At 32.3% G+C, this 14,621-nt stretch overlaps 1 protein-coding gene across 2 annotated transcripts in view; it reads right to left on the bottom strand.

Annotated features, from left to right (window-relative positions):
• Nucleotides 1-3,007, bottom strand: part of LOC109337063 (aquaporin NIP2-1-like) — a 31,379-nt gene extending 28,372 nt beyond the window's left edge. For both annotated transcript variants that reach the window (XR_002106397.1, XM_019573941.1), the window contains exons 1-2: nt 2,822-3,007; nt 2,084-2,308 (exon numbers count right to left, since the gene is read on the bottom strand). Coding sequence is in view for 1 of the 2 variants with exons in the window: in XM_019573941.1 (XP_019429486.1) it covers nt 2,084-2,308; nt 2,822-2,959 (363 nt within the window). In the remaining variant the exon portion in view is untranslated. The remainder of the gene's footprint in view (nt 1-2,083; nt 2,309-2,821) is intronic.

Genomic DNA, 14,621 nt, shown 5'->3' with positions numbered 1-14,621 from the left:
GTTGAGCATAAAATGAATGCAAGATATTTTCCTCAACCAAATGGAGTGGCATAAAGGAAGAATAGAATTTTTATTGATATGATAAGCAATACATTGCAAGAAATTACAAGGATTAAAACAATGACATGTGCAATATACATATTAAATAGATAATAAGTAATGCATTATATTACCATATAACTTATCTCTTTAAATCTAATGTTTGATACATGTCTTATTTTATCTTTTATTACGAGGATATATTTTATTCTCTATTAAATATGTGTCTTGTCAAAAGTATGTTAATAATCTTTTTTATAATTTGACATGATACTGTTATCACTTGATCATCTAATAATTGAAAAAATAGAGAAAACATAGAGATTGAATTTAGAGTCTTCATATTTTCTTCCTATAATCTTAATTTCCACATGACAATAAAATTGTCCACAACTTATAATACCATAAAGCTTATAAATATATTAAATCATATAATATATTAGCTGTCAGGTATGTTGTTATGGGTACATCAGCTAACTCTCACCTGAACCTGAAGGTATATCTATCTCCATTATGTGGTTAGATATGTGTTATAATTATAATGGTAGGACATGTTCTATTCAATCATAGATGTTTGTAAGGTAGGTTTTATATTGATAACAATGATAGCACATGTTCCATCTATTCGTTGTTGTTTTCCCTGTCCTTTGGAGGAAAAAAATTGTGGCAATGGTTTTTTCTGTTTTGGGTCAGGGATGTTGTGGCTATATGGTATCTATTATTCACAATTTAATGATATTAATATGTTTCAATTTAGCAACAAAAAAAATGTTCTTTTATATCCATCCAATCACAGTGTGTTCTATTTCCCTTTTGCCTCATTATTTTAAGCTTATTAGCCTCTCGTGGATGGGAAGGGATTATATGTTTCACTTTATGTCTCAAATCAATTAGAAATTTTCATTCAATTAAAAAAATAAATCATAAAAACAAAAATTATAGTTTAATATTATTTTGTGAAGTTTAATTGACTAGGAATATGAGAACAAAAAAATTGTGAGATAGAATATCCTTGTTGAAAGTGGAAGGCCATAATTTCCCATTTCTATTAGTACTATGACAAATCATTTATAGATATAATTAAGAAGTTTGTGATTATATAAGATACAAGTTTGGTACATCAGAATAAGATAAATGGAATGATATGAATACAATTTAGAATGAACAAAATATTAACTATAAGAGTAATAATGTATATAACTTCTTTTAGGATGGGCATGTTTGCACCGTAAAGTACTTATGGCTTTGCCACAAATATATTTTCATGAGAAGATTTAATTTAAAAGAGTGTATTCTCAAATTCAAGTTTGTATTATTAATTTAGTATATAAATCGTCAAAATTTTATTCCTAAATTTTAAATGAGGGTTTAGGTTTTTCTTGATAGAGACTATTTGTAACAAAATTCAAATCTGTAACAAGAGTAACTGACATTTAAAATGGTTGAGAACATTTATAAGTTAAAATACTATTTGTATTTTTTATCTTATTTTTAGTTTTATATTTATCCTCCAATAAAAAAGTATGTGAATTTAATCTTCTTATTTCTACCGTTCTTCAATTTTATCATAACAGTTACATTATCATAGGAATGTATCAAATTATCACAGGAGATCCATTCTTAATAGTCAAAGTTTTGTTTTCAATAGAATTTAGAGCATTATAGTAATGAAGATGATAAAGACAGAGAAATGATGAAGACAAAGAATATGAGATAAGAGAAGAAAGGAGAGAGAAAAAGAAGGGTTGTTGGAAATATGCAACTTAATACATACAATATATAAAATAGAATCTCTCAAGACATTTTGATATATTATGATAAAAATAAAATAAAAATGAGGAGTAAATTGAGGAGGATCTTTGTCATCATAAATTTGAGTATGAGATAGAAATATTGTTAGCTATATACTCCACACACATAGTAATTAGACGTTGATCTCAGTGGTATAAGGCTATATTAAATCCTCAGGATGACTAAAATGGAAAGACTCGATTTCTGGGATACCCTTTATTATAACAAAAAAGTAATACTCCACACACAATACCTGTCTCCATGGAAAATGCCTCACTGCAGCAAAAGCTAAGGACACAGCTGGGTTCATATGTGCTCCTGAGATGTGACCAATTGAATAAATCATGACAGTCACTATGAACCCTCCTGCAAGTGAAGCTGCCAATCTTGAAACTTTGTTTTCATCAATAGCATTTAGTGCAGCTGAACCACTTCCCACAAACACCAAAATATATGTGCCTATTATCTCTGCAAATACCTATTTTATTGGTTCAACAACAGAACAATAATGGTTAGTTATAAATTTCCATTATAAATAAAGGGAGAATTAATAATGTAGCAAATGCAAATTATGGTAGAATATCGAGTTGCCATGACAATTATGGTTGCATTGGTCACATTTTTATTTACCATTACATAAATACAACAAATGCAAATTTCCTTTTAAAAGCTGTTTGCCACTTATGAGTTGATTTTAGAGGGGAAAAAGGGGAAAAGAAAGAATTCAGAAACACAAATATAATTGTAAGATGACTCTAAAGTTTTGTATTTCTCTTATTCCTCTCCAAAATTGAACTCGCAAACAGACCACAACTCAACACATGATCGTTCCACTTATTGGGATTTGAGGAAAGTAGATATACACAGCTTTATCTCATATGGCGAGCCTGTTTCGTTGTAATAGTAAAGAGAATGAAAATAATATACACTTGTGTCTGAGTTAATAGTGACCATGAAGTATAGACACAAGAGAGGTTCTTCTCTTAATTACCTTTTTGGGAAAGCCATGAGGGTAATTCTCAGCAAGCTTTGCAAAAGAAAGAGAAAAGGATTGCTTGTGTGTACTTGAATTTTGCAGCTCATTTGTATGAGTATTGAAGCCACACATTTCTTGGCTTTTCCCTTCCATTTCTTGTTTATTCAGAAATGTATAGTGTTAAACCTAAGTGACAAGAACAATGATTAGTAGCTTTTTTTATAGTATCCCTCATGTGACTCCTCAACTATTCCATATGGTATGAATGAGAAGGTGCGTCAATTATATTAGGAGTAGGTCAACTATTACAATGCTCTAACTCCACTAAAGCTTTGTGTGTTTTTGGTCACTATAATATTTATATATTGTCTTACAAATTTATGTATATTCAGTATATTATTTATTATTCATTTGTATTATTAATATTTAAAAGTCAATAATTAATAAATATGAATAATATTGTGATAATGTAAGAAATTCTTATATTGTCGATGCATATATATATATATATATATATATATTTTTTTTTTAATAAATTTACTAACAATTTTTTGTTGTTGCAATGAGTGGTGTTTTATGGAAGATAGAACATAAGTTTCCTAAAATTATGTTTGTATTTGTGCATCATTAAAAGTTAAATAAAATAATTTTAAAAAGCTGAATAACAAGTAAATATGATCCTAAATAATTCAGTATAAAGAAATGCATGTAATACAATTATTTAAAGTTAGAATTATTAATTTATAGTATATTAGTGAATTTAAAAATGTTATCATTTAATAAGAATCCATATTTTGGGGTGAGTCTTAACAAAATGTAAAATTATTTGACTTATAGATTGTAAGTCATAAATTCAAATCCAAAAAACAATCTTTTCATTTCTTAAAAAAATATTCTATATATCTATCTTTCTCGATTGAAATCTTATGTATTGGTCACATTTTAGAATTAAATGTAAATCCATACTTTAACCACTATTAGAAACAAAATAACAATAATAATAACTTTTACCAACCTTATCAAAGATAAGAAAATCATTTGTAAAAAAAAGGAATGCATAGTTTAAAAAAAAGTACTAAAATTGTGGTTTTCACAACTTCCTTTTATCTTTGCCAAAATAAATTCCAAAATTGTGAAACTTGTTGTCTTGTGTTCCACCCCGGATAAACTCGGGTGGTTCCGGATACGTACTTAAATGAGCAACCCTCGTTCACCTATTAGGGGTGGCCCAAACCCACTGTAAGTGTCATAAATGCTTTTGGCTCATCATAAATACTTCTGATTCGTCATTAATGTGTCGTTGACTTCCCTTTAATGCGCCTCTAACATTCCGCCTATAAAATCTCACCTGCCCCCGACGGATCGACAGTAGCAAGCTTGCAGGGTGAATCAGGACAACCAGACATGCTCTCTCCGTACCCACCAGGTGTTGGCCAATAATCGGATGTCATGTCAACCTCTTCAAACTACTATAAATATTAGACTCACATAGGAAGTATCAATTAATTCTCATTCCCTCATTTATTCCTTGTATTCATTGCTTTTGATCTAACTTTTCTCTTATCATTCTCTCTAGAAACCACATACCGGACACTTGATATCGATCATACACAATCAACATTAAAGAACATCGTGAACATAATTTGAAATAATTGTTGAGCATTGTTATGTAAAAATTTATGCATGGTTACTACATCATTTAATATTTATTTGTACTATTTTTTTTTTGAAAATTCAATAATGATTAATTATAAATGATGAATGATGCAATAACAATGTATAAACTGAAACACTATTAGTTCGTACATTTTTTTCTCATATTTGTTTTGGCCTAAAAATATATATTTTAAGAAATTCCTTAGAAAATCCCTTTAACAAAATCCCTTTCTGAATGTTGTTTGCAAAAATCTTGACTGTATTTTTCTCTTATTTGAATGTTGTTTGCAAAAAATATATTTTTAGAAAGTCTATTTTTGTTATTTTGAGAGGTTTCCTTGTGAAAGTAGGTCATTTTGGATATAATTGGGCCAAAATAGTCGCCAAAGGCATTCTTATAAATAACAAATGAGAGGACTTTATAAATTTGATTTCCCTTCACAAATTTGATTTTAACCTCTTCACTTTTCACATGTCCAAACAAAGATATTCTCCTATTTAACACGGGCTTCTCTCCAAACCGTCAAGTACTAGATGTGAGGAGATAAATTTTTATATTTTTAATTTATTTAATTATAAAAAATTGATGTAATGTGTCAAGGAGAGCCTCTCCTCTTTTCTCTACTTTTTTACTTTACTTCTTACTCTCTCTCTCTCTCGATATCACTGTTTCCACGGAACAACCAACACCAAATTAGTTCAACATTACTAAGGGCAGAAACAATTCAAACTTTTAAATCAAGAGCTTATTTACTTAATCTATAATAGGCTAAGTCTCGTTAAGTTGTTTTTGTAAACGGACACACTTAGACATTTTTAAAAATATATTTAAGTTAACAAATTAAATTTTAGAGCATTTAAAAAGCATGTTAAATCTAACAAATCGAATTATTTAATTATATTTTATAATAATATTAATATTATATTATTTTAATATAATTTTTAATATTATGATATAGGGAATTCTAATATAAAAATATAATTGAACTTTTATGATTAGATGTACCTAGTTAAAATAAAATATATCTATTAACCCATTTAAAAATAATAGATTCATTAGCCTATTTCAAAGTTTTATAGTATAATAAGATACATTAGCCTTTTAAATACGTGAGACTCATGCTCACCCTCATATATGATATATCTAGTGTTTCTTTCTTTATGTTGCAACCATCACTATAATCACTTTTCACCGAAGTAACATGAGTTTAATTTCCAGCAAATGATGATTTCCCTTTTTTTTTACTTACAAAATTTAATATTAATAGTAAGTTTATATTTTAAAATAAAACTATATTATAAATTTAAATATATTATTATAATATCATTATTGTGGTAAATCTTAAATGTGAAACCCGAAATTATGATTATCTAATGAATTAAATTAAGGATGACATATTATATGCTAATAATGTAAATAAATCTTGCATTATTAGAACACATTTTGTAGGGGTGATGATTCTCTCAGGAACTCTGAAGAGGGGAGTGCCTTTCAAAGGCAAAAACAACGCCCACTAACACTTTTACTGTTTAATTTAAATGGGATGACATTTTACTTTAAACAAAAACAAAGACATCCTTATGTGGTAGTGCATAGGATTTTTATGATGACAATTTCTAGGTGAGTTGCCTTTAATTTAGGATTGTTTCTTGTGAAAGTCCATTATTTCGAATTAATTTTGAGTGCACGAACTTCTTTGATTCTGATCTAAGCGGTTTTGGTAATTTTAGGGCTTATGTGTTCACAGTTGTAGGGGTACAGTGTTTAGGATTATATGAAGTTGATAGGGTGAGTATTTAAAGAAGATGGAAGGGAGATATGAAGTGGTATGGTGCCACAAACATGAGATGTTTGATAAGCCTTGTGAGGTTCGCCACAAGAGAATGGTTCTCTTGATAAGAACAATAACTTGGCTCAGCCAAGAGGCTAGGAGAATTAGACTCACTAACAATGGATAAATTCCAAACAAAAATCAACTTGTCTTTATTCATTCATGTGGTGGGTTACATATAGAGAAAATAACTAAGAAACATTCACCAACAAACAAATTTGAAGAAGATAAACAACTCTATCTAAAAGTGCCTAAATATCTTCAGGGTTGGATACTTGAAATTGGCATTGAGTTGTTTGTGTTGACTTGGCCGAATTGTTTGTTCTTGTAAGGGTCCAATCTGATTTGAAATTGCCTTGATGATTTGTTTTGGAAATTGAGATAAATTCCTCATGTATCTTCACATCAATGATTTAATAAAAGGGCCCCTTTTTAATTGAGATTATGTTGCTATTTTGCGTTGGCCGAAATTAGGTTGGGAGTTCCATATTTTGAAAGGACTTGGCCTTGATATCTTGAAGTTATTCTTCTCCTTGTTTCTAGCCATGTCCAACTTGGTAGGGTGCTTGAGCTCCTTCATCTGTGCCATATTCTATCTTCTTCAACCAACACGCCACTTATTCTATATCATTGTTTCCTTATGAAATCTTTAACACATAACCATGCCCTCCTACATTCAAAACATAAACATTAATCAAATAAATGCATCTAATGAAATAAATCATGGAATTTCAAATAAGACAACTAATAAATAAAATCCTAAACTAACTTGGGGTTTAAGACAACTTCCCCTTATTTAGGTGTAATGACACAACTTTGTCATGGTGGCTCCTCCACCAAACCGTGTCCTCCTTTAGGCTCATCGGCTTGGATAATGCAATTTAAGACCTTGTCATCTTGCTTGGCCCAATTTGGACTTGTATCCATGATGGCATACACGAGTTGTCGAAGCACCTCTTGTGCCCTCTTGGCCTTGGTCCTAGGTATGGGCTCTCCTAAGCCATATAAAGACTCTTCATTGATGTTGGATCCCACTGAGCTTACATCATCACTCATTCTTGGAGAGAATTCGACCTCGAATATGCATTTTCATCGCCTGTGTCAAAAAAAGTCAAGTCAACTACATTGAAAGTAACACTAACGTTATCATACTCACCAGGCAGATTCAACTTGTATGCATTATTGTTGATCCTTTCTAACACTTGGAATGGGCTGTCTCCCCTAGGTTGAAGCTTTGATTTCCTTTGAGAAGGGAACCTCTCCTTTCTCATGTGAACCCAGACCCAGTCGTCTGGTTCAAAGATGACTTCCTTCCTGCCCTTATTGGCTGATCTTGCATAACTCTTTGTCCCCTTTTCAATTTATTCTTTCACCTTCTCATGCAGCTTCCTCACATACTTTGCCTTGTATTTGTCATCCTTATGCTTCAACAATGATGAACTAGGAAAAGACAATAAATCAAGTGGTGTTAGTGGGTTCAAATCATAAACAATCTCAAAAGGTGAATACTTGGTTGCATTGTGAGTGGTCCTGTTATAGGCAAACTCCACATGGGGAAGACATTATTCCCATGCCTTCAAGTTATTTTTCAAAACATCCCTCAACAAGGTTGAGAAGGTCATATTTACCATTTCAGTTTACCAATTTGTTTGAGGATGACATGTGGTAGAAAAAAGAAGCTTTGTGCCAAGCTTCCCCAAAGGATTCTTCAAAAGTGACTTAGGAACTTGGTGTCCCTATCACTTATCATACTTCTAGGTATGTCATGTAGTCATACCACCTCTTTGAAAAACAACCCCATGATGTGGCAAGCATCATCAATTTTCTTGCAGGGTATGAAATAGGCCGTTTTTAGAATCGGTCCACTACAACAAAAGTAGAATCTTTGTCACTTCTTGTTCTTGGTAAGGCAACCACGAAGTCCATGGATAGGCCCACCCAAGGAGAGTCAGGGACGAGCAATGGAGTATAAAGTCCATGAGGCATGGCCTTGGACTTAGCCCATTTGTAGGTGATGCACTTCTCACAAACATTTTGAACATCGCGTCTCATATGAGGCCAATAAAAGCGATCATGCCAAATATCAAGGGTCTTTTGGGAACCAAAATGACCCATCAGCCCCCTTCATGGGCTTCCCTCAAAAGTAACTCCTTCACGGAGCTTTTAGGCACACAAAGCCTTTTGTCCTTAAAGAGGAACCCCTCACTTGGCATAGGATTCAAAAAAGTCAAGGTCATGTTCATACATGCCCTTCATGCATTCGAGAACCATTAGTTTGGTCTCTAAGGTAGCAATTAGGGCATGCCTTCTAGATAAGGCATCAACCACTGCATTAGTTTTCCCTTCTTGTGTTTAACCACGTAGGCGAATTGCTCTAGAAATTCTGCCCACTTGGCATGTCTCTTTTTGAGCTTGCCTTTCCCCTTCAAATACTTAAGTGACTCATGGTCTCTATGAATAAAAAATTCTTTAGGCAAAAGGTAATGTTGTCAAGTTTGCAAGGCCCTCACTAATGCATAAAGCTCTTTATCGTAAGTGAAATAGTTAAGGGCAACCCCTCTTAACTTCTCACTAAAATAGGCAATTATATGCCCATCTTGTATTAGAACAACCCCTATAAGTGTGCGTGTTAGCTTATCTTTTAGCCTTCGAAAGGCTTCTTTTTGTTTATCACCCCAATGAAATCCTACATTCTTTTTTACCACTTCATTGAGAGGTGCGACCAAGGTACTGAAATCCTTAACAAACCTTCTATAAAAGCTAGCTAAGCCATGAAAGCTTCTCACATTTGTGGTACTTTTTGGGGTGGGCCACTCTTGGATAGCCTTAATTTTCTCAAGATCTACATGTACTACATTGGCACTGATAATGAAGCCAAGAAATATCATGTGGTCAACACAGAAGCTGCACTTCTCAAAGTTAGTGTATAGCTTCTCATTCTTTAATACAAGCAAAACACTTCTTAAGTGTTCATAATGTTTATCAAGACTCTTGTTATATATAAGGATGTCATCGAAGTATACTATAACAAATTTACCAAGGAATTCTCTCCACATGTGGTTTATCTACCTCATAAATGTGCTTGGTGCATTAGGTAAGCCAAAAGGCATTACTAACCACTCATACAAGTAATACTTTATTTTAAAGGTTGTTTTCACTCATCCCCTTCCCGAATCCGAATTTGATGGTAGTCGTTCTTTAGATCAACTTTTGAAAAGATGCATGACCCATGTAATTCCTCTAGAAGATCACCCAATCTAGTAATGAGATGTCTATATTTAATCGTGATGTTATTCTTGGCTCACGACTCTACAATCAGTGTACATCCTCCATCCTCCATTTTCTTTGGGACTAGGATGACTGGGACTGCACAAGGACTAAAACTTTCTTGGAATCATCCTTTATGCATAAATTCCTCGACTTGCTTTTGTATTTCGCTAGACTCCTGAGGATTGCTCCTTTAGGCAGGCCTATTGGGCAATGATGCACTAGGAATTCAATTAATATGATGTTTTATGCCCCTCAAGGGTGGAAGACCACTAGGGACTTCCTCGGGGAACACATCATTGAACTTATTCAAGAAGTCTTTCAAAAATTGAGGCATAGTAGCCTTCTCAACAGCAAGAGTAAGTACATAGGCTACATTGTGAACAAAGCATGTTTACCTCACTCTATATAATAAATTAGCTCTTTTTATGATCCTTTCGATCATTCTTTTTTATTTTGCTAAAGTCTTTGGTTTCAACATCCTCATCTTTTCTTTCTTTACCCATCTTTTCTTTCAACCTACACTGATCATCACACACTTGTTTTGGAGACAAGGGTGATAAGACTACCTTGTGGCTGTGATGTATAAATGGTACTTATCAGAAAAACAATCAGGGATGGCTTTCTTATCATACTGCCATGGTCTACCCAAGAGCATATGGTTGGCCTCCATGTTGACCACATCACAATGAACCGTGTCCTCATATTTTCCAATGGAAAAATGAACTTATACTTGTTGGTTAACAACCATCTCCCAACCTCACTTAGCCATTGCAGCTTGTAAGGTGTTGGGTGTGCCTTGGTGCTAAGTTTTAGCTTAGACATCATTCTTGTACTAACTATGTTAGCACAACTCCCTCCATCAATGATGAGTGTACATACATTACCTTGTTCAAGGCAATGAGAGTGAAATATATTTTCTCTTTGGCTCTCATCATGTTCCCGAACTTGACTCCCAAGGAGCCCTCTAACCATGAGTTAATCTCCCTTTGGCATGAATGTTTCTCCATCACTATCACGACCCTTCTTACTAGACGCCTCAGATTGAGACTCCACAATACCATTGAGGAGCACCATAGTTCTCCTGGTTGGGCACTAAGATGCAATTTTAACACGACCCAAGCATTTGAAGCACTTCATGTTACAAATTCTCTAGTTAGGATCCATAGGTTGTATGCCTTGGGACTTAGCTACCCCCACGACCTCTTTAAAATTAGAACCATTGCCATTTATTGCATTGCCCTCCTTCTTAGATTTGTCATTCCAAGTATTAGAATCCTCAATCAAATATCACTCTTACATCTAGGATGATCATCACAAATGCTAACATACATATGGCGTGGCACAAAATGAGAATGAGGACGAGGAAGCGACCTAATATGTGAAAGCATTGAAGGAAAATTCATCGGTGTTGACATTGAAACTTAAGATTTTATAGGTGAAGGAGCAATGACAATGCTAACAAAAAGTGCATGAGAAACAAACTTATGATTGGGTATGAATTTTACTTTCAATAGCATTGATCATACACCAGAACTCTTCCATTAAACCATCCAAGATGCATTCAATATGTTCTGCAATAGAAATAGGTGCGCCATAGAGATGAGGAAATAAATTATAACCTTGATTTTGGAGATGTGATCAGAAATAGAGCAAGAACCCTGAGCAATTTATGAAACTAAGCTTGTAGTTGACGACTATGTATCTTGGTGTGAGCATTACAAAATGCTTGCAGCTCTTCCAACAATGGCCAACAATAGTTGCAACCAAAAACTCTAGATTGTACAGAGCTGACAATGGTTTTCAATAGCCAAGAAAATATTGTTTGATCCAAACTAATGTTAGACTCCAAATTCCATACTTTTGATCCGATAGGTCGGAAAATTGAAAGAACACCAAATTTTAAATAATTTTTTTTATGATCACATAAATTATATAACTCGCCCTTATGGACCTGTTGTCCTAAAGACTAGAGTCTTATTCTACACGGAATACATTAGCTTGTTGTTTCAGAGTTCCAAGAAATACTATAAAGAATATTTATAGTCATAAAATCCATATTTTAAATTGCGGTTGTAATCGCGATTATAGTAACGGTTGTAGTTATTGTGATTGAGGTTGTTATGATGCGGATTACGATCATTACGATGTGAATTAGTCTGTAATTAAAATAATTGAATATAATGTTGTCTGATATGACTCAAATGTAGTCTGATTCAATTGCGCTATTGTCCGATATGGCCATATCATTTTAGTATCAAATCGCAATTGCAATGTGTTAAAATAGTTGGAGCCATTAGAGAAATCTTCTTGATTAATCAAGAAGGATGAAAGAATGCATGAATGAGAACAAAAATATTGAAGAATCTTAAAGAAAGAAGAAAGAAAAGAAAATGAGAATGAAAACTCTATTCATTGTATTTTATTATTCTCATATGATTACAAAGTATAAGAATCACCCTATTTATACTACATCTACCAAAAGAGCCAAAACAGAAGGAAAAATAGAAAATTGGTTAACCAGAAACATAATTACAATCATTTTCAACATCCACGCAAGTTGCAATGTATCAAGCATTCTAAGCTTGAAATAATTGTATTGAACACCATGCATACTCTAATACCTCCTCTTGCCGGTGAGCGAATCTTGATCTCCCAGCCTTGAAATCATAACACGAAGCAACAACGACGTTTAACCACCTTAGGAAGAAGCAATTGCATCCAAAGCTTAACCATATATATTGACATAAGTTTAACCAACCAAACCAATCGTTATGGATGAAGAGAGAAAAGAAATGGACCTTAAACTTGATCATAATATGTTGCTTCAATGAGGAAAAATTACACACTATAATGTTGTGTGTTTAATGAGAGAGAGGTAAAGAAACTAGAGTATAAAGAAATGAAAAATGAGATAATATGTGTGTAAAAGGATGAAGAATAAGAAAAGAACATAAATGTAAAATGTACACAAAATCTTGGGTTATAACAACCCAAATTTTTAGAAGATGGATCAAACTCAACACTATGAGTACTTTGGTTAAACCTTGAAGCAAATGCTGAAGTGCGATGCATAGGACTCCATGTAGGAAATAAACTGGCACTTCTTGATTGCAAATCATAGATGCAGCCACTAATGGATCATTTGTGGTAGTAACCTTTTGGCTGCACTTTTTCAATCTTTCATAATGAAACGGAAAAAATTCTTCCTGATGGTGATAATGCATGTTGCTCTCTCCAATTGTGCAACAATACTTTTGAGCAGTATTCATAGCAATTACATCATTTTCTGTTTCTGAGACCAGGGCAAAGTGGCATTTCTTGATGATCAACATGACATGGCTCTTGATGGAGACAAAGAAGATGGAAGAATGATGATTCTTTGTTGATACTATGTTAAAATGGTCGGAGCCATTAAAGAAATCTTCTTGATTAATCAAGAAGTATGAAAGAATGCATGAATGAGAAATAAAATATTGAAGAATCTTAAAGAAAGAAGAAAGAAAAGAAAATAAGAATGAAAACTCTATTCATTATATTTTATATTCTCATATTGATTACAAAGTATAGGAATCATCCTATTTATACTACATCTACCAAAAGAGCCAAAAGAGAGGAAACACAGAAAATTGGTTAACTAGAAACAAAATTACAATCATTTTCAACACAATGTGATGCAATAATTACAACCACAATATTAGAATTTCATCACATAATATAATCCTTAACTTAAATCACTGTATAAAACTACCATCCATGTGCACACTTAAAAGCAATCTAACATACCACAATATATAAAAAACGAAAATACTAACTCTTATGTAACTGCCCTAAAATACATAATTACTTCTTTGTGACTCCTCCTAATATGTATGACCCAAAAATCATGTTCTTTTATATATATAACTGCTAACCAACAAATTGGTCAATAAATTATCAAGTCACAAATAAGTATCTAAGGGGTTGTCGAATCTATAAATACTTGCTAAATATTAGTCTTTTAACCCAAGATTGATATTCTAATTTTTTCAAATGGTGTTGTCTGATTACACTACTATTACTACTTGATTAACTATTTGGGTAAAATAAGTTGGGATTTAACTTTCTAATCATTATCCAATGGAGGATCTTGATCTAATGTTTAGAGGGAGCAACAATATTTAATTATAATTTATAATTAAAATTAATTTGTAACAATAATATATAAATAAAAATATACATTTGTTTCAAAGTGTCAAAATAACATATTAATTGTAAATAACATTAATTCACAACAAAATATGTTAAAGAAAAATGTACATTCATTTATATTCATCGCTCATTGAATTAGAGGTAAAAGATCCTGCTATTTATTTTTCAATATAAATCATTATGTTCTTTGCAAGAAAACATCTTCCATTTGACTATGTAATCTTGCTTTGACTGTCTTCATTATTGAAAATGATTGTTTAGATGGAGTCAAGACAACTTAACAAACAACAAAGCCAAAACTCTAAGTTCATCAAGGAAGACTTAGGTTACGTGTTTTCTTTTCTAGAAGTCTTAAAATGATTGTTTAGATGAAGTCTAGGCTAGGTGAACCTAGAATGGAAGTTTCACAAAATTAAAATTGAACAACTTAAAAAGAAACTCGCACAAACAAACATGATCATGAATCTACTTATTGATTTTAGTGCATCAAAATCTTATATCTTTAGAAAATCATATGTCATGTATCAACAAATCATGTAGATTGTTCATCATACATTAAAGAAAGTATTTTTCAACACAGTTTATCTATTACATCATGTGTAAATCAATTAAATGAGAATGAGAACTCGTTAATCAATTAAGTATGATATTAATCGATTAACAGAGATATAGTAGCTAAAGATTTTTATTTATAGGCATCGTTAATCGATTAAACAGTGCAGAAACCAATTTAATATAAAAACTGATTTTTCCCACGTGCTCATAACAACTACAAGTCTTGAAAATTTCAGAGATTAACTTTGAAATTCGTGTTGTTTTTTTAGTTTTCTTAACACAAGAAAGAGAGATAGGGTAGTTTCATTGGAAGT

This window comes from Lupinus angustifolius, chromosome LG02, assembly GCF_001865875.1.
Source record: "Lupinus angustifolius cultivar Tanjil chromosome LG02, LupAngTanjil_v1.0, whole genome shotgun sequence".
NCBI lineage: Eukaryota > Viridiplantae > Streptophyta > Magnoliopsida > Fabales > Fabaceae > Lupinus > Lupinus angustifolius.
Note: the sequence above shows the minus strand (reverse complement) of the source record. Positions and strands in the feature narration are given on the sequence as shown.